Source organism: Sceloporus occidentalis, unplaced genomic scaffold, assembly GCF_023333645.1.
Source record: "Sceloporus occidentalis isolate IW3139 unplaced genomic scaffold, rSceOcc1.0.p SCAF_9, whole genome shotgun sequence".
Classification (NCBI taxonomy): Eukaryota; Metazoa; Chordata; class Lepidosauria; order Squamata; family Phrynosomatidae; genus Sceloporus; species Sceloporus occidentalis.
This window is the reverse complement of record NW_028316989.1, coordinates 12208510-12235734: the sequence shown is the minus strand read 5'-3', so window position 1 is coordinate 12235734 and position 27225 is coordinate 12208510. Positions and strand designations below refer to the sequence as shown.

At 44.7% G+C, this 27225-nt stretch overlaps 1 protein-coding gene across 3 annotated transcripts in view; it reads right to left on the bottom strand.

The window, feature by feature from the left end:
* Positions 1-674: 674 nt before the first annotated feature.
* Positions 675-27225, bottom strand: part of ZBTB16 (zinc finger and BTB domain containing 16) — a 165175-nt gene continuing 138624 nt past the window's right edge. For all 3 annotated transcript variants that reach the window (XM_089538591.1, XM_089538593.1, XM_089538592.1), the window contains exons 5-7: positions 19296-19466; positions 10056-10223; positions 675-8728 (exon numbers count right to left, since the gene is read on the bottom strand). In XM_089538591.1, coding sequence (XP_089394717.1) covers positions 8499-8728; positions 10056-10223; positions 19296-19466 — 569 coding nt within the window. In that variant the 3' untranslated portion in view covers positions 675-8498. The remainder of the gene's footprint in view (positions 8729-10055; positions 10224-19295; positions 19467-27225) is intronic.

The following is a 27225-nucleotide window of genomic DNA, read 5'->3' as shown; positions in this document are numbered from 1 at the left end:
TAGTAGGATGTAAAAAATATTCTCTTTGCTATAGAAGGCACAAACTTCACTTAGTGACAAATGGAGAGAGAAAAAAACCTGCAGCAGTAAATTCTTTCTTTCTTTCTTTCTTTCTTTCTTTCTTTCTTTCTTTTATTATTATTTTTTTAAAAAACCTTTTTCTCTATTATTATTATTATTATTCTTTTTTTCTTGCCAGAAACACTGAAAAGTTTACGAACAACCGCACCTTTGCACCTTACATAAGAACGGATGCAGAGGTGGAGAAAACAGCAACTAGAAGAAGAGGACGTCACGACTTTTTTCGGGGGGTCGGGAAGGTGGGGGATACGATCGAGGGTGTGTGTACGTGTGTGTTTTGTGTATTGTGTGTTTTTATCTTTAAGCGAACCGCATCCGTGATTCTAGAGGGACACATGACAAGACTCACAAGCTGCACGGCAAAGGAAAAAAACAACAACAGAGAAGTATATATTTTCTTTTCTTTTCTTTCTTTTTTTTGTACAAGAAGAGAAAGACATCGTGAAGAAGCTGGAAATAAAAAATAATTATAATTATAATAATAATAGCAACAAAATTTTTAAAAGAACGGGCACCTTCTAAAATTAGGCTAACAGGAGGTGCTGAGGTAGACTGAGCCAGGACAGCAATGTTAAAACACTATTTCCCCCCCATTTTTCTTTTATAATAATACGCAGCGATCCGACTGGCACTTGTCCTGTCACAACGTTAAAAGGAGACAAGCGAAAACGAAACATTTCTTTTAAAACGGAAAAAAAACCCAACAACAAATTAATAATAAGCTTTCGGTTTGCTTGGTCCGGAGAAGGATGAAAAATTGGTCCTCAGTGCTATCATATATATCTCTCTCTATTTATATATTTATTTATTTATAGGAACATAAAGCGTCGTGAAGACTTCGCAGCCTCGGAAACAAAGGTCACGCATACTCCTTGAACGGCAGGTAAAGCAAATACTAGGACACCCGCGCCAATGCAAAAACGGTTCCTCCAGGGCTGGAGGATGTCATGGCAGCAAGTCGACAAGGACGTTCCTTCAAGGTTTGGAGACCCAAAGGTGAGGAAAATGATCTCTGGTTGTCATTTTCCTCCCCTGGTCCACAGTGCTATCTCCTTTGTGGTGAGATATGTGCATGCGTGTTGTCTGCCTTCATGTCATTTCCATATGGCAACCTTAAGGTGAGCATACCATGGGGTTTTCTTAGCAAGATTTATCCAGAGGAGTTTTGCCATGGCCTTCCTCTGAGGCTGAGAGAGTGTGATTTGCCCAAGGTCACCCAGTAGGTTTAATGGCTGAGCTGGGAATTGAACCCTGGTCTCCAAAGTTGTTGTCCAACACTCAAACCTCTACTCCACACTGGCTCTTATAACACAGAACTAATTTGCCCTGGAATTCAACCCCACCTTTTTGGTTGGCAACTACCAGAATCCCCTGAACGTTGCCATCCCCAAAAGCCCCAGCTGTCATCCTGTTGGTGAATTATGATGCAACTTGGACTTACGCCTTTGAAACTCACATTTTTGGTTGTCGCAGAGGTTGGAATTGACTACCGACTGCACAGTAACCCAATCTCCCCCCAAACTTGAGCACTGTCTAGTTCAGCGTTTCCCAAACGTTGGTCCTCCAGATGTTTTGGACTTCAGCTCCCAGAATTCCTAATAGTTGGCTCAAATGGCTAGGCCAGGAACTCTGGGAGCCAAAGTCCAAAGCACCTGGAGGACCAACATTTGGGAAACACTGGTCTAGTTGGTTGACAATGGAGGGGGGAAGCAGACAAGCATCCAGCTATTTTCCTATAGCTTTTTGGAGAGCGGCAGCATTATCTGCAGGAACGCCAGACCCTCGCTGTGTTTCTGGTTTTAAAAAAATACCTGAATGTTTACCTACTCTTCTCCTTTTATCCACAGACCAAGAAGTGGTTGAGTTTCAGGGGCAGCAGTGAGGACTGATGGGTTTGGGGTGGTTGGATGGGAGGCTACCATAGTTGCATCTTGCACCTACCTCTTCTGGTACAGGATTGTGATCCATGTTTCCAAATGGGACAGAATAGTGAATCTAAGGATACCATTCAGTGGGTACCCTGCTACACAAGTGGGTGCTATGGCAGTGGGGAGAGAAGATGGACAAAATCCAACCTATTTCTTCCAATTTGCCTGGCTGTTCATGACTGTGGCACCCACAACTTTCTTTTCTTGCATCTCCTACCCACATTGGCATAGCTGCTCCACAGGAGAGCATGGGGAGAATCATGATGGTTGGGAAAGGAATGGAAAAGTTGGTTAACAACCTTTCCTTTCTTTGTCTCTTTGAGCATGCATCTTCCCTTCTGCCTTCCTGAACTGCAACAAGACAAATATTCAGGGGCTCTTCCACACTTTGCAATAATAGCACTATAATTCCACTTTAGCTGAAATGGTTGCATCTTGCAGAATCCTAGGATTTGGAGTTTGGGGAGATATTGGGGCTCTCTGGCTGAGAATGCTAAAAACCCTGTCTTAAATTGCAAACCCAAAGCTTCTGTACAATTCATCTGTGGACGTTAAAGTGGAATGATAGCACTATAATTGCTGTGATTCCATATCTCTTGCTATAAAAGGGCTCAACGTCATAAGTTCTGTAGGAAACCAGAGAATTTGAATTGGTGAGGCGGGACACTGGAAGGCAGATTTTACTTCTGCAAATGAATGGATAATCTAGCATACCATGACATCCTTCAGCTAGGAAGTCCAACTCATTCCACCATGTACCAATGAATTGAGTAAGCAATATAACATTTGTTTTCTTCCTTTTTCAAATGTCAAAAACAAAACAAAATACAAACGCACACACACACATATACACACTTCCTCCTCACTTTTCTTCAGGCACAAAGCTTACAACAAACCTTTTTTCCCAAGTTCTGTTGAGGATTGTACTAAAACAGTGCCTGTTTCACTTCCTAACACGAAGCAGCAAAAGGAAAGACACACACAAACCTACACTTGCATGGGTATGTCTAGGATACGTCTTAATGCTTTTTTCTGTTTCCAGATTTATCCCCAAAGCAACCATCATAGCCAGCCAGGAACATATAAAGGGATCCTGGGCAGAGAAATAAAAAGTGTCTGTGGATTTGCTCATGGTTTAAATCTGACTATCATCCTGCAAGGGATGTGCATTGCAAACGGTGCTCAAAATAGTGGTGTAGAAACTGGGTGTTGATTTGTGTGGGTCTAATGCAGCGGTTCCCAAACTTTGGTCCTCCGGACCAATTCCCAGAAGTCCCAACCAGCTTGGCCAACAATTCTGGGACCCAAAGTCCAAAACATCTAGAGGACCAAAGTTTAGGAACCACTGGTCTAATGGAACAAAATGGAGAGGCAACCCCTCAAGTTTGTAAGTTTCTCAATGGTGAGCTGCTACTCTGGAGGGGTTATGCCTCTTCTCCACCTTGTGCACCCCTCTACTTAAAATCTAGTTTGTGCAATCATAACTTTGTGTTCAAACCGTACATGCCTTCAACGTATTCACTGGTCGCACCGCCAGCGATCGCATGCAACGGCACCCATCTTTGCTTCCTCCACATTCATGACGTAAGGAGAGGTCTTTCTAGCATACCCTTAAAAATAAAAACGCCCCTTAGGTCAAAGGAGAATGACATCCTTCAGCTGCGATTGTACTAACAATGGCGACACACAACTCCAGCAGGAACATCCCATGCGTGGAGTTGACTCACCGACAATGACAAGTGCTGTCCCTCTCAATGCCTCCAAACTGGAAAGCTCACATACATTCACCAGTAGATTTAAATCCATCTCCCCAAGTGTGCTTTGGACCAACCTATGTGGCAACACTGGATTGTGACAATACTGCATGATTCATTTAATACTGTCTCTCTCTCTCTCTCTCTCTCTCTCTCTCTCTCTCTCTCTCTCTGACACACACATACGCGCACACACAAATTCCCATCCACATTACAAAAAGGCAGGGAAAAGGGACAACATCTTGCCAAAAACCGACACAGGGTGGGCTAACAAATGTTACAAAAATATTACACTTTGCAAATAATTTATCAGTCCAACACTTTGCGCTTGGCGGATGGGATGGGGCGAGGCAGGGAAAGGGGACGGCAAGGGAAAGGAGGGTTCTCCAATGAGAAACCATGATTTTTTAAAAAACAAACAAACAAACGACAACAACAACAAACCCCACCAACATTTTGGGAGCACAAGATGTGACCTTAAGGCCTGCTCTGGCCAATGGGACATTGGTACATTTACTGCATATCTCTCTTTCTGCCTTAAATGACAACCTTTTCTCCTTCTCCTTCTCCTTCACATTATAAACAAAACTCTACTTAGCTATTCGTATATTCAAGTTTCACTGTTTTTCTTTCCTTTTTTCTCTTTTCTTTTAGCAAATTTCTATTCCCACACCCCACTAAAAACTCTCTCAATGGTTATAGGGACATCTTCTTCTCTCCTTTTCTTCCCACCCGACTCCTGGCAAGTTTAAGGCCTTTCAGTATTTAGCAACAATTGAGACAAGATCCAAAGTAGGATTTTGGGGGGTAGAGGTGGAATTAGACAGCAGTACGGAGACACCCCCCCTTAAAAAAACACAAACAAATTCCCTTTTCTTCCATCTATACACAAGGATTCCCCCAAAAAACATTTCCCCCTCTTCCCCCATATATAGATGCAGCTAAATTACAAAATAATTTTCATTTTACATTTGCAAATATAAAGCATGAGATGAAAATTGAAATGAACATCACAAAGCGAACACAAAATAACAAAAAAATTACCCCCGACAAATATTGCAAAACTGTGCTTCTGTAACTGCAAAACAAACCAACAAAACCAACCTCCCCCCTCCCTGCAAAAACAACAACAACAACCCAATTCAACTTAAAAAAGAGGTAGCTTTCAAGATAATATGACCCAGTTTTCCATCAGGTGGGCCATTCAAACAAAACACCCATTTTGGTAAGAATAATGCACGATAAAAAAAACCAAACCCAAAGTGATAAGGCTGACATGGAAACCTGGAGCCCATGGGTCTATTGCGCTGTTGTGGTTGCGCCGTGGCACTGGGGCACTTCGTGCGAATGCAAACACACACACTCTCTCTCTCCAGCAGCCTGGCAATGCGGCCTTTCCAGCAATCCCCCCTCCCTATCCCTCCCCAAAGCCAATGCAAACAAGCTCATGAGGTCACAAGAAACCGAGGTAATTTCAAGTACAATGTGCTAAATGCAAAAAAATAAAAATAATAAAATAATAAAAACCATTAAACATAAAATAAAACTAAGAAAGCGAAGCCAAAGGAAGGACGTCTTTTGTCGTTTGGCTGCTTTTCACGGAGCCAAGAGTTCTGGGCAGAAGGACTGATGTGGGGAGGAGTGGGGTTGGAGGAGGCACACGGAGGAGGAGAACACGGCCTCTTACTTTGGGCAGGTTGGGCCCCACATTAAAGGGTAAGAGGGGCAACCAAGAAGCAAAGAGTGTTGCCAGTGAGGAGTAAGCTGGAAAGGAAACAAGTCAGAAAGGCAGAGAGATGAGGAGAGGGAGAGACAACAGTCTAGGGCTTGGCACTTGTGTCCATGTTGCTAAGTTTGCCCCTTCTCACTACTTATGGGTATGTACAGAAGAAGAAAAAAGCAGCCGTCCCTCTGAGACAAGCCATCGGTGGGGCCCAAATGTTGGTTAACCCATGCCTCTGAGCCACCAGTGACAACCATTGGCTCCAGGGACAATGAGGTGGTTGACTATGCTCCAGGTTTTCATAGAGTTTAGAGTTGAGATCGTACTGGACATAGCCAGTCTTCAGAACAAAAGCTGTTGCCCTTTTCCCTTGGCTGTGAAACATAAGCTGGATGACATCGAGGCCCTTTGGGTCAAGTGTGGTCGTGTAACTGGGACCTTCCCCACTACCAGCTCACTACTCACAGCCAGGGGAATGGTTTTGCACAAGGAAATATTGGATACTTGCACAACCCTAGAGAAAGTTCCCATGGCTTGACTAGTGCTCCCACCAGTGTGAAATCTCTAAGAGGGTTCTGGCCAAGATGAGCTCTCCATGGTATTGAACCATATCTCCAAAACAGGGTCATAATGTAGATAGCCTCTTTGGCATTCAAAGCCACCAGCTATGCTACTTACACTCAGTCTTCCTTCCAAAAAGGTCACATGAGGCCAGTCTGGGGCATTCAGTTGATGGGCTGGACCTTCTACTGCAAGGCAGGAGAGTCACCTGCTGACTTCACAAGTGCACTGGAAAGATCACACCTGTGCCACTGGTATCAGAATGTGCATAGCCATATGCATTGTGGCAAGTCACCATCTTGGTTCATCGAGCCACATATCACAATGGCCTACTGGATCATCATCCAAGGCAGAAGGTAAGACTCTGCAGGCACAAACTGTTTAACTCAGAGGTTCTCTACTTTTGGCCCTAAAGGTATTTTGGACATTGAATCTCAGACTACAGCCCATGTATTCCACCATCCATGGCTTGAAAAGGCCCTGGAACCAAACTCTAGCAGATACCAAGGGCCAACTGTACTTCGCCATTGGCCATGTTGGCTGGGGCTAATGAAGGAAGCTGGAGTTAACAAGATCTGCAGAGTCAAAGGCTGAGAACCACTGCTATAGCTATCATTGGGATGTATCTGCTTTTTCTATGGTTTGGTGGCTGGTTATCTGCCACTTATTCTGCCCTGAATGCTCATGTGCTCATCACCCAACTGTGTTTGTGGGATCTCCTCTTTTGATGAAATGGAGGGTGGTAGCAGTGTAAATACATTACACCTCCACAGAAGTGACTGGGAACTAGGGAAGAGGCATGTGTGCCCAAAGGAGTACCAGGCTCATTGGAGTGGAGCCAATGTCCAGGAGTTGTTGGCTTTCCCACTCATTATCAACAGAGAGCTGCAGAAATCATCTCACTTTTACCCTCTTCTCAGAGAAGGCTGGTTGCCCACATTAACAAATGTGCAAAATTATGCCCTTTCTAACTTGTTTCTCTCAACCCTTGCCCCAATATTCCTCTTCCACCCGTTTCCCCTCTCCACTCCCCCCCCCCCTTTAAAATTAAAATGCATAGAATGGTCTTTGGTCAGGAGAAAGTGTTGCAGCCTAAACATAACATCCACAGGGGAGTTGGGAGCTCTTGGAAACTCAACTTGCCCATGGTCATGCTCTTTTGGGTGACTGGGACCGTTTCCCATGACAGCATGATGGCACTGTGGTTCCACTTGGACTGACATGGATGCATCCTATAAAATCATGGAGTTTGGAGTTTGATGAAGTGCTAGACCTTTGTGGTTGAGAACTATAAACTCCGCTCAATGAATTGCAAATATCAGGATTCCATAGGAATCACCATGGCAGTTCAAGTGGAATCATAGTGCTGCATTTGTGGACTGTGAAAGGACCCTGGTTCTTCATGTCAAAGAGTGCGATTATGGGCAAATCCTGGGCTCAAACTGGGAAGGATACCCGAGGGAAAAGGCAACAACGATGTGATAGAGATGCATTCATTCACACCTGCTTCTCCCCTACTCTCAAGCACAGCCCTTTGGCCTAGTTAAGATCCAAATATTCTGCTTTTCCCCATCTCCTCCCCACAAGGAGCTGCACTGTGCTGTCTCGGAACTGTCCTTCAAGAGCCTTCCTGGAGAAAGAAATCTGAAATGTCCTCCTGACCACTGCCTCCCATCATCCTCTGTGGCAGTGTCAGGTCTCCTGAGGACTCCTTGGCCAACCATATAGAGCTTCCTTAGTACAACAACCCCTTTTCTAAATGCTTCCACTCTAAGGGACTGGCTGAGAATGAGCAGGTCCACCATGGCCTAAAGGAGGAGTGAGGGCAAGGCGCCACTATGAAGAAGGATGAGCATTGTACACCAAAGCCTGTCAAACCTCCCCTTCCTACAAGGACTGTGTGGTGTCACCAATCCATACATGAATGAAGACCAGATATATCTAGCAGGGCATCCTCAGAGCCCTGGTCATGCCACAGTTCCTAAGGTTCCTTTCAGGGTGGTGGTAGCAGGGAACCAGGAGAACCATGCAGGAAAAGGACCTTTCCTTCAGCCTCACAACATGGAAGTGCCTGAAGAGAAATTCAACCATCACAGCAAAATGTAGTGACCCCATTTGCCCTCCCCTGACCTCGATGTGCATGGGGACATGACCATTAAGGCTCATGACCATTGAGGATGCTGATCTATTCCCATGTTTCCTTCTGTTGAGTCATAGCCAGAGAACTCAAGAAGAGTTTCCTGCTTCCCTCTCTTGCTCCCACTGCTATTGCAAAGGGAGACAACCAGCAAACTGTAACAGGTAGAAACAGAACAAGGGACAGGGAGAAGGAAAAGAAATGATGGGAGAAGAAGGAGAAGGAGAGAAGACCAATTTGAGTGGTGGGGTGGGTTGGGTTTTGCCCAGTCCTTCCTTCCTTCCTGCATCCCTCCATCCCTCCTTTTGTCCCTTTTAGACATAGCAAAGGTACAGGTAGGTCTTCTCTATTCTCCAGTCGGTGGGGATTTCCTCTGGCTTGTGGCCCTTCATGTGTTTCTGCATGGCGGAAAGGCTTGGGCAGTATTCCAGACAGATCGTGCATTGATACGGGGAAGCGCCATTGTGGGTCCTGAGGTGCTTGATCATTGCCGAGTAATCTCGGGACCGCTGGTGGCAGAGCTTGCACTCAAAGGGCTTCTCACCTGCAGGGATGGGGTGATTGTGGAAGGAGCAAAGAAAGAGTGTTAGCCAGGCAAGATAGGTACACATAGCAAGAGTAGCTCTCGGTATTACTAAAGCTGAGTGCTTTCGAAGGGAAAGTGCTGGAACCCTGCCATGAGTGGTGGCTTCCATGTCAATGTAGTGTTTGTGGAGTATCTCCTCTGGGTTCTAGTCCACACTTTAAAGGTCCTGCCAAAGGGAATGAACCAGTTTGAAAGACAGAGTTCAGCACATGTGACAGCTCCACTGAGATTCAGCTTAAGACCCAGAGGAGATTCATTGTCCCACAATTGGCACTGCTTTCACAGGATCAATGGTGGGTTCTTAAAACACTGACAAAAAACAACAGCAATAGCTGTTCAAAGCTCAAACTTCTTTGATAAGAGGGAATTCTTTAATTTCCGTGAATTCAGCCAATTTGTGAAAATCTATTTTGCATATTTTCTTCTTCCATTGCCAAACACAGGAATGAAGAGGAACTATTTAAGGCACTGGAGATCCCCCCATACTGCACTGGTGAAAACCTATTTTACTCTTGGCCAAAGTTGGGGATTCCAAAAGGCCAATGCTCATTTTTGTTATGTTTTATTTCGTTGAGTTGTGGGGACAAGTAACGTTAAAAAACAATGTGAACGGAGGTCATTCCTAAGGAACTCCATTGTGGCTACTGTGCCAACTCAAACTGTTCCTGAAAGCACACTCTGTGAAGACATTTGGCTGAAATGCAACAAAAAGGGAGTCATCCAAGGCTGCATTTGGTCATGTATCCATTCTCTCCTCCTCATGAGTTCTGCTTCCCAGGCAGGTTCACCTGCTAACAGTGACCTTCCCCCTGAGTGAACCAGAATGATTTTTGATACTGTACACAGCAGCAGCAGCTGAAAGCCAAAGGGGTTTGTTTCGACATCGTAATTAACTGCCTCGGTCTTTGCAATATTGATACCTGCTCTGTGCACAGGCAGAGCGAATAATGAAGTAATGAACAGCAAAAGTGATCTAAATATCGACTGGCTATTTGCAATAGTTGCATGCCAGGAGCTGAGGCATCCAGGGATTCACTCACTGCTGGAGAGAAACCTGGAGGCTGCAAGGGACAAAGACATTCCCTGTATCTTCAGCTTGTACAAAAATCCCCCAAGCCTTCCATAAATGAGAACTGTAACGGACACCTCCTCTGGAAAACACTGCAAGTGGGGTGGAGTCAGGGAAATCTCCCAAATTTGTTTCTCAGGCCAGCTGAGCCGAAGAGGCTGAGGGAAGAGAAACTGGCACACCTGTTGAATTGGACAGCCGAGCCCCATCCCTTACCTGTGTGGACCCTATAGTGGGTCTCTAGCTGATGCTTGAGGCTAAACTTCTTGCCACAGCCGTTGCACTCATAGGGCTTCTCTCCAGTGTGGATGCGCTTGTGGCCTTTCAAAGTGCTCTCATCCCGGAAGCAGCTGCCACAAAACTCACACTCGTATGGGTGGTCCCCTGCAACCGAGACACAAGCATCACATGGAGGAAGCTTACAGGCCCATCAGATATACACCATTGCAACAAAATTCCAAAAGTTAACATCCAATCCTGTCCTAGAGCACCAGAGAGAACTGCCAATCCTCCAGAAACACTAAAATGGCAACTCCCAGGGTCGTGTGGAAGAGCAACTGCAAAGATTGCTTGGGTTCCTCTTTAGATACTTCTCCAGGGCTTGGAAAAAAGTTTTGCTTGCTCATATATATATGAGAGAGAAAATATTGTCAATAAAAATAAATAATACATAAAACACAAGGGACCTAATCCTGTTTAGGTACAAGTAGAGTAGACCCACCAAATCAATGGAATTCACCTATGTGTTGACTCACCACTTAACAATTGATCCTGTGGGTCTACATCATCTGAGGTTATCTAACAGGATTCAGGCCACTATAAAATACAATTGCCCAACTAATAAAGGTAATCTCAACTAGAGTAGGCCCGTTGAAGCAGTGGCGTCTACCTGCGTGTTGATTCACCAGTCAGCAATCACTTCTATGGTCCTACAGTAGCAAAGATGAACCAAGAGGATTCAAGGCAATAAGGGAGTAAGGTAGTAAAATAAAATATAGAGAGAAGAATAAATAGAGACAGGTGCTACCAAGACAACCAACTCCTCACTTGGAGAAGCAGATCAGGAAAAGAGGCTCATGATGGCGCAAAGCACTGCTGACAGTGAGGACCGTTGTAGGGGAGACAGGCAGAGAACCCCATTATGGAGTAGGCATCCCCTGGCATGCTGCTAACAAGACCAAACTCTGTGATGGCAACAGAGGAGATCTAGGCTTTCTATCACTATTAGCTCACTCCATTCCTCTCAGAAAATCTGCAGCGGGGCCCATGTTGTAGCTCCACACATACACATTTGTGCATCTTTCCATCACTTGGCAGCTATCAAGTCCTGGGACGGTCTGTTGCTGCAGCTGGACAATGGCGGGAGAAGGGAGGCAATTCAAAAGTGATATTGACTGTGTTATTTACATTTCCAGTGGCAAAATGCATTTGCAACGTAAAAAAACCTGGGTCCCACATTTCAACCAATTCCGCTTTCTGACAGTCTTTCAGTCCGCAACCCAGGAGATAAGTAGGCACATCTTGTATTTTGTTCTGACACATATCTCCATAACTGAGGTGGTCTCATACAGTAATAAACCCACTTTGGGGAATCAGAGGCTAAATGAGATCGTAGTGTGATCCCTTTGGAAACAGGGTTGTGCAAACCCTCCTGCCATTATAGTCCAAATTGCATTGGTCAGTCCCAATTAGAAGTAGACCCATTGACTCTAGTCCAAAATACACGGCAGAAATAATCCAGTTTGAGACCATTTTGACTGCCCAGGCTCAGTGCTGGAGAACCCTGGGAATCGTAGTTTAGTTTCAGCAGTGTGTTTTGGACCTCAGTTGCTGAATGGTGAATCAACATGGAGGCAAATCTTACTGAATTGACAGCTCTACTCTAGTTGGGACTAACCAAGAGGATTTAGGCATAGCCCTTGTCTGCTCACTCCTACAAAGCTTGCTTTCCATGATTGCCATTTTACAAGTGGTGAAACTGAGGCAACTGAATGGCGTCAAACCTATCTTGTTCATATTAACAGGGCCGGCACAGCAGAAACTCTCAACGGGAACATGCCAAAGGCAAGGCTGGCAATTGCCTCGACCAATCTTCCTTTTTTGAGTGGGGGGTAAGGTGGGGAGAACAGCGAGGGGCTTCCAGCTCTTTAACCCCTCCCTCTTTTTTAAAAAAAATATTTATTACAGAAGCCGAATGGAAGAACAATAAAGATAGATTGATCGTCCAAGACTTTGTTCATGAATATTTAAATATCGCTGATTTGTCTTGTCAGTGTAATTACAATCTTCTCTGGGCTCGGCGGATCCGACGACCACAAGTTTATGGTAAAGAATGGCCCCACTGTATTTCACTTGTCCCGTTGCAGATGTGCGGAGCCGCCAAGCGTGTAATGCCGCTCGCATTTCATACATTTTCCTCAGCTGCTGAAGGCTTAAGTCATCCACAATGACCTACGCTTTTTCATTATCCCCATGTCAAACCCAACTCGTGCCTGAGCATAAATTGTTCTTCTTGTTATAGACTCGCAGGCTGCCGCCTCCACTTCCTCTTTTACAATGATATTTTACTCTCTTGTTTCTCTCCTCTCTCCCCCACTGTTTCACTCCCCTCTTTCTTAGGCAGAATTCCCCCCTCTCTGCTACATTTAAAGCCTTCGCTGTTTCAGGTTCAATCCTGCAGCACATCCTCCCCCCTAAACTATCCCGATTTTATAAAAAGCCTAGTTTGTAATATTAAAATTGCAAGCATCATGCTCCTTTCATTGCAAGGATGGTTAGAGTGACCAGAAGGAGGCAACACAGTGGAGTCCATCGCCACAACTGTGTGTTGTTATATATCTCATCCATGAAAACAACTGAATATTTTGTTCTGCATTCAGTTCAAGGCAGTGGAAGAGGAGTTGCAATGATGTGCGTTGTCAACTCATGCACACCTCGGCGCATGGATGCATACACCCATTTGGTTCCTCCTTCTATTGCATGTTTTCTGCCTCAGTTCAGTAGGTAAACAATGCTGCCATTCAACGCAAAGATTGTATAGCATAATTAATGTGTAACTTGGCATACTGAGATTTACACTGCCCCTATATAGAATTTTGGCTCATATACTGTATTTCAGTCAGACTTGGAGGCCAACCAAAAACTGTCACTTCTGGCATCTCAGCCCTCCTCCAACAGGTGGGATTTTGTCCCAGGCTTATTGCCATCCATAGAAAACTTAATCATGAATCACCCATGGTTTGTTATTGTTGTCATTCACCTTCACGTTGACACTAACTTACAGTGACCTTATCCCAGGGTTTCCTTAGTGAGATTTATTCAAAGGAGGCTTGCAACTGCCTTCTTCTAAGGTTAAGAGAGTGGAATTCACACATACTGGTTTTCTATGACTCAGTGGGGATTTGAACCCTGGTCTCACAGAGTCCCATTCTAGTGCTTAAACCCATAACACTGGCCCTAAGTTGCTGATGCTGATAAACATGGAAGCCACCAGCTGCCACCTTCTCGACAGAGGTGACCAACTGAAGCAGGATGGAAGATCCAAGAGTTACAGAGAAGATCCCACTTGGACCTTATGTTGAGATTGATTCATCTTCAGGAGGCCAACAGGAAAGTGTGCTAATTCCTGAAGTAACTGTGGAGGCAGCTGCCATGAAAACCCAAGCTGGTGCCACTGTCTTTTAGTAAGGAAGCTTCCTTACTAAAAGACAGGGGCACCAGCTTTGGTTTTCATGGCAGCTGCCTCCACAGTTACTTCAGGAATTAGCAGCTTCTCTGAGTGTTACAGGAACTGTCCGAGTGCTGAAACCTATTTCCAACTTATTCCCAACATACATTCTGCAACTGGATGGATCCCATAACATCTGGAGGGACTCACCAACCCACAGCAACAGAGCCACTGGTGATGCCTGCCAACAACCAAGGATTCGGGACACTGGAATAGAATTGATCGTTTATAACTTTGCTCTTGCCATTTATCAATGTGATAACTAATAGGTAAGATTGGATGGGGAGCCTAGTGGCCACTTTGAGGACCAGTACGGTGCAGTGTGATGGGCAGAGCTGGCCCAAGGGATTTTGCTGTCTGAAACATTAGATGGTGCCATCCTAGCACCTGACTCTGGCCTCAACACTGGGGACAGAACACTGGGGATAGAACGGAGGGCCCTCTGCATTGCACACACAAAGTTCTGCCCACCAGCACCTTCCCACTGCTCCCTGCCTCCCCAATATCTATTGCATTATTCAAAACTAAGCACAACTTACACCTGTGTAGAATCAGCAAAGGGATTCTAGCCCATGGGTGTATTCTACATTGCACAGAGTCTGATCCTTTTAACTGCCATGTCTCCATTGTATGGAATTCTGGGATTTGTAGTTTGGTGAGGAACATATATTTCTTTGCCAGAGGGCTCTATTCCCCTCACTGGAACTATAGCACTAGAGCTTTCCAGCTGATAATGACAAAGTACCCCTCAAATACCAGGATTCTCCAGGCTGGAAAGTTGAATGTTAAAGTGACATTAAACCACTGTAGCAGTGTAGTATGTAGTTAGACTCAGTGACATATTTTGGGCTGGGGAAAAGTGCCACAGAAACTCTTGTTGTGGGAAGGGTCCAGGGTCTTGTTTTGTTTCAGAGTTTCCCTTGGCAGTTTTCATACTCTTCAGACTGATGAGCTCCACCTTTTTGCTCCAAGGAAAGCAAAAGACCCAATCTCTCCTTGTGCACTCATGTGCATTCTTTCCTCCTTGCAACATCAAACCATGTCAGGAGTGACGAGAGTGCTATCTGTCAAATTAATTTTTCAGAAAGAAACTATTCCTGCTGAACAGCTGCATAATTCACATCTTCCAACTGCCTGCATTTCATGGACTACTTTGAGTGGGTTTTAAAATATATAGGCTGGCATCTTGAATTCCAGTTACTGATTTGTAACCTAGAGTTACAGAGCCATAACTACTCTGTATTCAGAGATGTAGCCATGTTAGTCTGAAATATCAGTATGCAAAGGACTCTTGTAGCACCTTTGAGACTAAGGGGCTAAACAAACCAGCATTTAACACTGGCCTTGGGGCAGAGTGGGGGCCTTGTATCCACATGCTGCATGCTCCGATGATGCCCTGACACTGGTGTCACACCGTATGTCCAACTGCATGGCAGGGGGCATCACGGCACTCCTTTGGCACATGTGTTTAGACATTATGATAGCTCCACATTGACTGTCATGGCTCAACACTATGGGACGCTAGCTCTGAAGCTCAGGGAGGAGTGTTTTAAGTGAAGATGAATCAGCTGAGGTCATTGTACTTTGGACAAATCATGAGACGACACTGGAAACCACAATAATGCTTGGTAAAGTGTAAGGCAGTAGGAAATGAGGAACGATTCCATCAAGGAAGCCATGGCTGCCCTGAGTTTGCAAAGAGCTGCTGTTGACTCTTGGAGGATGTCACAAGTCGAAGTCAAGTTGATAACAAAGAACAGACACCCATTTTGAACTGTAAATCTGGAGAGGTCTAGTCTATCACCAAACTGCGGACCCCAAGATTTCCTAGGATGCAACCAGGCCAGCTAAAGTGGAATCATACAGATGCAGCCATTCAGTCTAAAAGTGTCCAATAGCCATGATCCTCAAGATGTTGTACCGATATTGCCAGCATTATAAGGCTCAGCATGATCATGAAATACAATCCCCCTTTTAAATTTTTGCAGTGGGCACAAACCTCAGCTTCCAGACTTCCAAAACCACACAAATACACAATGCGCGTGCGCACACACACACGCACACACACACACCTAGTTTATGACCCGTTAATTCACTCTGCAAGGCTTCTTAATGAGGTTGACATTAAGTCTAGGTGGAATGGGACTAATTAAAGCCCCCCTTTCCAAAGCTGGCCTTGGTGGCACCTGTGACCCGCTCTGTCATTACCTAGTGCCTCCCTTTGCCAGCTGAGCAGCCAGTCCAGAGGCCTCTAGGTCACTTGACTGGCCCAGCCGAGGGTTTTATTAGCCAGCCAGTCGAGTAAATCAGGGTTCCCTTATTGCCAGCAAATCTGCTGGCTTGCATGCGCATCCAAACACAGCTGCCGAGGCTAAACCTGAAGCCCTGGAAGCAAAAGGGGATGGGAAAGGATGGAATATTAATGAGCCGGAGCTGCAAGGTCTCTGTGAAAAACAGCCTTCTAATGCCTATTTGGGTCTTCGTGTCGGGGAAGAAGGAAGAACACTGCCATCTGCTTTGGGTTTTATTCTTTTATTCTCCAAGGCTGGGGATCCAGGGGCCAATTTTCTAATGCAAGACCCCCTCCAATAGCCATGCTATAGGGATGCAATTCTTTGCTAATTTTGTTCTCCAAGGAAGCAACCATGAAATGGAGCCATTTTCTTCCATGGCAAGAAAGTCGTAGAAAACGGTGCCATTTCCAACACTATTTGCAGCTCAGGACTTAGTTTGGGCAAAATTTGTTTTTTGGCACCGAAAGCAGTATTTCTTTCCCCTGACAGGAAGCAGCATTTTCTGCAAATAAAATAATATATCCGTGCAGATATGTTGCTTTCTGCAAAATACTGTTTTCTGCACAAAATTATCATGTGAATTCTACAGTCCCAAACTGCAAAGATTCTCAGCACTCCAGGATTTTTCTTTCTCAGCACTTTATAAACACATTTTTGACTATTTTTTTCTGAATGTTTTCCTATATTCTTTCCACCCTGACCACACAGGCTACCCAAGATGTCCTCCCCAATTGAACCAAACATAGCAATATGAGAAGTAGTCAGAGGTCCATTTCTGGTTTTCAGAAACTGATATATTTCCACCTCCACAACCAAGTTAAAAAGTGCAGGATCCCTGCAACCTATTTCAATGGCAATTCACTTTTTTGAGGAGGGGGTCAGAATAAGAATGATCCAGGGAATTGGGAGGGCTGCAGAAATAGTCTAAAGGCCTAAAAGTGGCCTCTGGAGCCCACTTAGGCTGCATCTAAACTGCAGCCCTAATGCAGTTTGACGCCATTTTAGCTGCTATGGCTTCATCCTATGAAGTTCTGGGATCTGTACTTTTGTGAAATATTTAGCCTTCTCCCCCTGTTTCTTTCCAACAAACTACAAATCCCAGCATCCAATAGGATGCTCCCATGGCAGTTAAAGCAGTGTTAAACTGCATTAATATTGCAGTGTGGCAGCATCCTTCCCTCCTAAGGGCTGAGACACAGGTTGTGAAAACAGTATAAAATATAGCACAAATGACGGGATATGTGATCCATGCGTCATGCACAAATCTATGGTGCACAGAGGTTTCCCATATGGATACTGACTCTCTATTTCTCTTAGTCTCCCTTCTCTCCCCATCACACACTATCTTGTTACTTTGTGGACTACAAATGCTAGTATCCCCTGGCGTGAGTGTGTGACAGTCGTAGCTAAAAGCACTTTTGTTTTCCAAACTCTGCACCTGGAATGGATTCCTGGATCAGGTGCATTTAATGATCGTCGAAGTGACTTTTTATCTTTCAATGTATTTGCAAATGGCACCAGTAATAGTTGCGAGTTGGATGGCCCAGAAACATTTTAAATAAAATCAGTTGAATAAAGCTGCTGGCATTTCAACTCTCCACTTGGAAAAGCTCCTTTTGGGGAGAGTACAACTCCCACTGGCTCTACTGGCTGAAAACAGCAACTTTCCAAAGCTGTGGTTTGCAATCCAGAAATTCAGAGGAATATTGTGGCATTAGCTTATAAGAACATAAGAAGATCTCTGTGGAATCAGCTCAAAGGTTAATCCTCTAGTCGAGCAAGATACCTCTAGGAAGCTCATATAAAGAGGGCATCAAGGCAGCGCATCTTCCTTGCTGCTTGTCCTTAGCACCCGATATACAGAGATATACTGCTCCTGGGCAAGAGGGTTCCACCAAGCAATTGCAGCTCATGTCCTATGCTGTTGATCAGCCTAACCTTCATGGATTTGTATGGCCAGTTGAGTTAACAAGACCATGATATTGACCTAAAGTCAAATTCACAACCAAAGGCAGCGAACATGGGTTGTAGCTTCAAGGAATAGACCAATGGAGATTTCAGAGGAAAGGAAATTTCTGAGCGTCACTCAGGTTGCATCTGCACTGCAGAAATAACCCAGGTTGACGTCACTTTGACTGCTGTGGCTCAATGCTATGGAATCCAGGGATTTGTAGTCTGTTGTGGCACCAGAGCTCTCTGGCATGGAAGGCTAAATATCTCACAAAAATACAAATCCCAGAATTCTCTAGCATTGAGCCATGGCAGTGAAAGTGGAATTAAACTGGATTATTTCTACAGTGTGGATACAATCTGAGTGACGGTCTGAAATCTCTCTTCCTCTGAAATCTCCCTTCCTTTACTCCTTGACCCCATAATTCATGTTTGCTGTCTTTGGATGTGAATTTGATTTTATCAGAGATAGTGAGATAGAGCACAACTGAGAGTTCAGTATTCCCCAACTTTATGCTGTCCAGGTGGCTTAGAATACATACCCCATCACCTAGGATCAGGTTAGGGGATGATAGGGCTTGGACAGTCTCCCCGAGTAACTTTTCCAAGCTCTAAGCATCTGGTATTTAAAGGCATAGAGAAGGGAAACCCACACACCAGTGGTGGCTTAACAGCATTACTCTCCTCTCCACATCACATGCAGCTTTCCTTCTGTATTTTAAATCCTGCACACATGTTACACACAGGTTGCGTAATCCCATTAAGGCGGCCAGCAGGGTGGGGTGCAGCGGGGTGCGTGTGCGAGAGAGAGAGAACCGGCCCGGCAAGCTCCAAGCAGCACCTTAAGCAGAGGAATTGAGATCTCCCATCTGCTTATTAAGGTCATATGGCAGAGCACCATGCAAAGCCTCTCTCCCACCTCCCTTCCTCTGCCCCCAGTTTTTCAAAGAGGAATTAAATTATATCTGGAAAGACAAGCCAGGGAGAGTGTATCCCTATGGACTCCTTGGCTTCAGAGAGGAAACAGGGCTCCTCATCTTTGGTGGATGGAGAAACTCTGGGGAAGGAGGATTCATCACAGTTTGGTTGTTGTTGTTGTTGTTGTTGTTGTTGTTGTTGTTGTGTGCCTTCAAGTCATTCCCAACTTATGGTGACCCTATCATGGGATCAAGTGAAGGGGTGCCTTCCCCCAAAGGGATCATGTTAAAATGAGTGCCACAATCCACCTCATGTGGGAACCTGCTGGGTGCCATCCTGTTCAGATGCACATTAGGAATGACTTATGCATGAGGATGCCCTATTTTGTATGGAGTCCAGGTGACTATTCACTCATCCTTGCTATTTTATATAAGGGACACCATTTTATTACGGCCGTTGTATATAATGGGGCCTGAGCATCAATGGATTTTGGTATCCATGGGTACCCCAAGGGATACCAAGGACTCATTCTGTGGACTTCTCCACCTTTTGACTCAACCAGCTTACCTGTATGGGAGCGCAGGTGCCTCTTGAGGGCAGTGTGGCTGGGGAAAGTGCGGTTGCACTCACTGCAAATGTAGCTGCGCACGCCGGCATGCACCTCCATGTGCTGCTGCAAGGCCGTCTGTGTCTGGAACCGTTTCCCGCAGAGAAGGCAGAAGACCGCCATGTCAGAGCCTGGAGAGTGGAAGGAGAAGACAATGAAGAAGTTCTCATGAACCGTTTGATTTTTTAAAACCCCCCAAGTGGGTTCTAGAACACTCTAGAACAGTGGTTCTCAACCTTCCTAATGCCACGACCCTTTAATATAGTTCCTCATGTTGTGGTGACCCCCAACCATAAAAGTGCAGTGTCTCAGTTCCTAAGACCATCAGAAATATGTGTTTTGATGGTCTTAGGTGACCCCTGTGAAAGGGTCGTTCGACCCCCAAAGGGGTTGCAACCCACAAGTTGAGAACCACTGCTCTAGAACAAGTCACAGTTCCAGTCAGTGTACCAAGGTGGAACCAGGACTGGAATGCCAGCTTGATGGGAATTTCAGCTTCACTATTCCCACAAGTTGCTAGTCCCCATGCCTGAAAAGACAGAAACATACTGACCATGGCCAATGAATGAAGGCAGTGAAAGAGATATGCACATGAAGGACACTTCATGTGCAGGGTCCAAAAAAGAATAACTGTTAAAGGAATGTAGGCAGTGCGTGACCTACATAAATTAATTCCACCATTTTCAACCACAACGTATCATTTAGTTTGGTTAGGCCAGACAATGAGAGTGGCCCAGAGGTAAGTGGAATTTAGAAGCATTTAACTACCTGAAATCTTACTCCAGGACTTTTTTTTTGGTCTTTCTGAGATTGCCCACTTCCAAATACATCTTTGTAGCCAAGAGGACTAGGAGCTTAAAAATCACAACATGGAACAAATTTGTTTTAAATAAATGAATGTAGTGCATGGTTTGCCATTCCTTTTGCCTTCTAGAATCATGCTTAGGCTGCATCTGCACTGCAGAAACAACACAGTTTGACACCGCTTTAACTCTCATGGCTCCATTCCTATGGAGTTGTTATGGCACCAGAGCTCTCTCATAGAGAAGGCTAAACATCTCTCAAAATTACAGATCCCAAAATTCAATAGCACCAATTCTTGGCAGTTAAAGTGGTGTCAAACTGCATTATTTCTGCAGTGCGGATGCAGCCGTAGCTCCTTCTAGGTCCTGAACCCAGCAGGTCTAGAAGAAAAGGAAGTAGGCAAAAGGAAATGTAACTTTAATTGGTACAATTTATTCATTTTGCTGTGTTTGTATCCCTTTCCCCCCTCCTTTTAGGGCTTTTTGGCAAAATGGCACACCATAAGAGGAAGAAACATCTTCTTTCAAGGGATCGGTACAAACAGAGAGACTTTTAAGACAGATAGTAATATCAAAAGCTGTTATACAAAAAGGCCGTATTAGCTAAACATCTCCCTCGCTAATGAAACCCAACCATACTAGTTAGAAAGGAAATTAAAATAAAATAAAATAAAAATAAGAGGCAAATTAAGAAAACAATATGGAGAATTTCAAATAAAGGAAGAAAGGAGCATTACGATGTGCAGACGGTGGCATTTAACCTTCATCAGCTGAAATTGGGACTAGAACGCTCTTTCTCTCTCCCCTTCCTAATGTGCTTGAAGTATATCTTATCTACAAGCAAGAGGCAATTTTGAAGAAGTAAAATTAAAAATATTAACGATCGCTTTAAAAATGCCTCATTGCAGGAGAGTGGAAGGGGGAAAAAAATCCATTGGCTCCAGTTTTATTTTGATGACTAGTTAATGGCAACAGTAAGACCTTTATGACCTATCCTCGAAATACAGGGATGTTCAAAGGCAGCTTGGCAGGGAGGGAAACACAGGTAAGAAAGATGGGTTGCTTATGGCCCATGGTTGCTTCTTCCAAAGAAAAACCCTACCTACCATTCCTCTGACCTTAAATTTCTTCTCTTTAAGTATCCAAACCACTTTTCTAGCCAATCTTTGGGGAAGGGAAAGAACTGAGCGCTGCTAGAACATCCTACAATGTTCTTGCCTATTGCAAATACTCATCTATGCAGTTACACACTGGTTGTGCTACACCATCTCTCTGCAGAAAACCAGCATTGTGCAACCAATCCTGCATCTGTGGCCATCTACCTTTTAAACCGGGTCGGTTTGAACCCGTCCAAATGACCCTGGTTCCCACTTGAATTGATTTGCTGAAGCAATTCAGAGAGAGGGCCCATGCGTTAGACCCATTTAACCTGAGTCTTTTTGACGCTGATTTTTTCCACATCTTTATGGATAAAGCGATTCTGCGCAAGCATGAACCAGATGCGGATCAGAATTGATTTAAGTTTGCCCTTCGGGTCCATTTTGAAGTGGTTCATTCATCAATGTGAACCACAAGTGGGTTATTTTATTTTATTTTGCAGCACGAAAATGCGATCGGGGCAAATGTAGTGTGAACCACACTTCGATGTTGAATCGATCCATCGATTCGGATCGCACACCGATTTGTTTGTCAGTGGGAATGAGGCCTATCAATGGGCCTCCTTATGCAACAATTCAAACCAACTCTCCCTCGAAGAAGAAAAGCCGCCCAGTTAGGGAAACTTTTTCCTGCGGAGTCTCCATTTGTCTCCTGCTTAGATGAGAGAGATGTCTGTCTTGAGAAGCAGAGTTTTTCATTGTACAAATTCAAGAACTGGCTTGAATGCTTGTGTTTCACAGTTTGCAACCTGAAACACACCTTTGTGAGATTTGGACAGGAAAGCCGGCGTCATGCTCACTGCCAGCTAAACATGACCTCTGACTCCATCTATACCAATGGTACAAGGCACGCTTCCATGAGTGTGCTCCAGACAGGAGATGGGTTGCAGGAGAAAATTATGGCTTTGGTCTCCCAGATGGCTTCGCAGGGCTTGAGATCGGGGCTTTAGCTATGGAAATTGGAGTGTAAAATGAGGGCATTGCCCCCCAGTAGGAATTCCCCACCCCAAATGAAATGTTCCTTCAGTCTCCAAATTTCTAGCATTGCTGAGTATAAGACACTGAAAACTGCTCATGCCTATAACTCTTCTATTTGCTGGGGCTGCATCCACACTGCAGAAATGATCCAGTTTGATGCTGCTTTAATGGCCATGGCACCAGAGTAGTTTTGTGAGACATTTAGCCTTCTCTATCAGAGAACTCTGGTGCCACAACAAACTACAGTTCCCAGGATTCCCTAGCACTGAGACAGGGCATTTAAAGTGATCTCAAACTGGATTATTTTTGCAGCATGTTTCGGTCCTGAGTCTCTGAACTCTTCGTTTACAACTTCTTTTGCACAGCTAAGACTCAAAGGTGCTGCGAGATCCCTTTGCATGCTTACAGTCCAGACTAACATGGCTTTGTCTCTGGATTCTAAACCTCTAAATGCTCACTGAAGTTTTAAGTTACTGCAATTCTAATTTTGTCCCCTTCCCTCTGTAGCTCCATCCCAGCACCAATCTTTAGCACAAAGCTTTCAGTGGCTTACATCCAGAGAAAGTAAATCTCCCCCCACCCCAAAACCGCTCCATTCCAATATTTACATGTCCTCAGTAACAAATGCCCACTGACCTTTGCGCTATTAAACAATTTGCTTTTGTTTATACATACTTGATTGCTCTGAAACATTATGACTCAGTGCAAATTGCAATACCCGGGGAAGATGAAAGCGAGCAGAACGCCGGCCTTCTTGTTTTATTTAGCGGCCCCTTCGAACGTGGGGAGGGAACCACTTTCTAAAATGATTGAGAAAATTATATTAGCCATTCATTAGCAACGCCGCACTATTCCAGAGTAATCACTGGGCCTATCATGCTTTTAAATGGTGGGGGGATAGGGTACGAAAAGGAAAGAAACCACTAGAAATCCCCTGCCAGGAGTGAACCCTCTCCTGAAAGATGTTTGCAAGGCACAGGGAGCGTTGTCAATGGCTTCCGCCACAAAGGCCCAATTTTGGCTGGATGCTCAACGTGGGTTGCTGCAGGGAGGCTTGCAAATGCCAGCTTACTGACCATATTCCTGCTTCTGATCCTAGCAAAAAGAAGGCATGGAGTTGCTACCCACTTCTGAAGCAAAGTCGACGGCCGGGGGGGGGGGGGGGAGTCATGGAAAGCAAAGGACGGAACAAGAAAGACATTAAAGGAAGGATATAGCAAGATCTCATCTTTATTTTGACATGAGACCCAAGGTTACTTACAGCAAGGTAGAAACAAAAGAGTGCTAAAAACCTGGGGATAGAAAAGTTAACGTCTCAATGGGTCCAAAATGCTGCAGTCACAGGAATTATATTGAAACATATAACTTTTTTTTTTTGCTGAAGCAGCTTTACCGGCTACCGGTTCATTCAATCCAAAGTGCTGGTTTTGTCCTGTAAAGCTTGTACAGCTTAGCTCTAAACTGTATGAAAGACCTGTCTAGGTCTGCCCAAATCTTACGATCCTTAGAGGAGGACTTTCTCTTGGTCCCAACATCATCACAGGTTTCTCTAGAGCAGCGGTCCTCAAACTGTGCTCTTTAAGGGATTTTGGACTTCAGCTTCCAGAACCCCAGGCCAACATGGTTCAGACTTCTGGGAGCTGAAGTCCAAAATCTCTTAAAGAACACAGTTTGGGGACCACTGGTCTAGAGTGTGTTGTTGTGGTTGTATGCCCTCAGGTTGACTCCAACTGATCATGACCCTATCATAGGGTTTTCTTGGCCAGATTCATTTGGAGACAGTGTGCCATTGCGTCAGCATAGTGTAAATGTCTGCTGATGGGAGTTACATTACCTAATTCTTTTATTGGATACCAACAACAACAACAAATGTAGACCAATGGTCAATAAGAACGACCGACAACCCACTGCAAAATAGGCATGCTCAATGTGCAAAGACAATGCACAGAGGCAATGCATATTCACTCACTATGCTGTGTGCACAATGGTCCTAATGTGAAACTCCTTTTGCACCTCTTCAGTTGGCTATGACCATTGTGCATTGTCCAATATTTTTTACTCTGCCTGAGTTGTGCAACTTATGCCAGTAAATGTCACCAACAGGATGTTGGCTTCTCAGTATAAAGTTATGTTTCAGCTCCTCAGTGTAGGATTTTAGCCTTACGTTTTGCAAGAGGAGACCCAAAATGGGATGGGAAGACAAACCAGGGAAACACAGGAGGAATTCCTGCTGGGAGAGTGAGCAAGGCCTTGACTCGGGTTTTCTGTCCTCAGATGGTAATTTTGGGAAACTGTTGGGCTGCCACTCATGCATACCTGGGGTTCTCTGTTCCAGGGGTCCACAAATGGACATTGATGATCCCCATGGGATCTCGAGAAATGCTACATCAAGGACTGCCAGACTCTGAGTAGCAGCAGTTGTTGGAGTTCATGCCAATGATCTAGCCTAAGTTTCCATTAACAATGGGAGCTATCCAAGGTGCCAAATCTATTCAGGCTCTTAAAACCTGGAGTAGCTTCACTACTCCACTGACATGAACATCACCAGTCGCCATTGGCTCTAGGGGAGTTTAAGATGGCAATTTCTACTATCAGATGGACCTACATCGAGAGGGTGACAGAGGGCATTTGGGTGAGGGCCCCCTGAAATCTGGAGAACTGAGTCTCTCCTCTAAATATAGGATCAACCTCATACAATGAGCAACAGCCCCTGAACCCACCCAACCAAAGCCTGTTCATAAAGGAGAACTCTCATTAATGCAAGCAGCTTTCTTGTGTCTCAGCCACTGTCGATGTATTTGGTTAAAAAAAAATCCAACCCAAACCCTCCTTTTTCATTCAAGTGTGCGCCTGCCTCCCCTCCCAGTACAAAACCCTGCAGCACGCCAGCTCCGTGGGAGACAGGTTTCTGTCTGCATCTTAAGAGGATGCAAAAGAAGTTGGGTTGACAGCACAACATAGAGTGCAGCTCCTCCTGACGCCTGCTTTATCTTTACAATTTGTAACCGGTGCTTTTAAAACTCTCCATCCTTTTCTCTATGGAAAAGTCCCTTCCAATGTACAGCACATTTCTGGACTTCGTGCCATCAATTTCAAACATCCCCCCCAAATAAACAGCTTTGCTGTTATGAACACAGTCATATTTGACACACAAGAGTTGCCTTTTGTACTTGAACAACTGCAAAATAATGCCTCCTAGAGAAGAGGTCTACAGTCAAAAGATTGCTAGCTGCAGGGCCAGGCGCAGTGAGGTCAATCAAAAGATGCCCCATTTCTACCTATGAAGAAGTAATGCAAAACTCAAAATCCTTGCAGGTTCCACCAAGGCTGGTTACAAAGAACACTCCAAAAATAGTTTTTGTGGGTTTTCCAGGCCATGTGGCCATGTTCTAGAAGAGTTTATTCCTGACGTTTTGCCAGCATTGGTGGCTGGCATCTTCAAAGAATGCATTCTCTGAAGATGCCAGACACAGATGATGGTGAAACATCAGGAATAAACTCTTCTAGAACATGGCCTCATAGCCCCAAAAACCCATAAAAAATGATGGATGCTGGCCACGAAAGCCTTCAACTTCACAACAAAACGCCAAAATATTTGAGTGGTGGGGAGGTTGAAGAGTTTTCGTACTTGGAATGAACTCATTATGGACCCAAGAGTTACGACAAAAGTTTGGGTTGAGGAGGGAATCTTGTTGCTTTGCTGTCAGCTACGCTCACTTCTTTTGCTCAATTTATATCCCACTACATGCTTTTCCTAAAAAAGAAAAGCCGCAGGGTAGCTTTGTATGGAGCAGACGCAAATGCGTCTCCACCTACAGTAAACAAATTTGTCAGCTCACTTGCTCATTAAGCTCTGTGCGTTCTCTCTCTCATTCCCCTTTCCCTTCCCTCGCTGCCTCTGCCCGCCCTGTCCAGGGTGGGATTTATTGGTACTCGGATAATGAAAAGAACATGAATAGATTTACTAATTTTGCCAATCAATCTGAAAGAGGGTAAAGGGAAATAAAGTTTCCGAGAGCAGACTTTTGACAGCGAACCAAATGCTAAACAAGCAGCCGAATAAGGTCTTGGAATAAACTGGGGTTACTCTTGTTTCCCCCACATCCACCAAGAAACCAAGGCCTAAATCTAATATTCTGCAAGGTGGGATCATTGCAAACAAATGCAAAATGAGAGCTGGCTGCTCGTTTTTCTAGAAATGGACAAGGAAAACCAAACCGAAGTCAACTTCTCATACTGTTGCTGGACTCAGCAATATTCAGCAAGGTGGGATCATTGCAAACAAATGCAAAATGAGAGCTGGCTCCTTATTTTTCAAGAAATGGACAAGAAAAACCAAACCAAAGCCAACCTATCCTACTGTGGGTGGACTCAGCAATATTCAGGAAGGTGGGATCATTGCAAACAAATGCTAAAGGAGAGTTGGCCACTTATTTTTTGCAAAATGAACAAGGAAAACCAAACCAAAGCCAACTTATCCTACTGTTGGTGAGCTCAGCAATATTCAGCAAGGTGAAGTTGGCTTCAGTTTGGTTTTCCTTGTCCATTTCTCGAAAAAGGAGCAGCCAGCTTTCGTTTGCCATGTGTTTGCAATGATCCCAACTTGCAGAATATTAGATTTAGGCCTTGGTTTCTTGGTGGCTGTGGGGGAAACAAGAGTAACCCCAGTTTATTCCAAGACCTCACTTTTCGAGCAATGAAGGAAAACCAAACCAAAGCCAACGTATCCTACTGTTGGTGGACTCTGCTGAAACGGCAGACCAAGATAACACTTGAGGAAGAATTAATGAGGCGAAGAATTAAAAACACACATTTAGAGATGCAAACGCGGCTCTCAATGCAGAATCTCCTCTTATCTCATTCCCCATTTTGGTGGAAACAAAAAAACACCCACCCCCCAAAGGAAAAAAACCCCACTGGCACACCACACCACACACAGCCAATGGCAAACT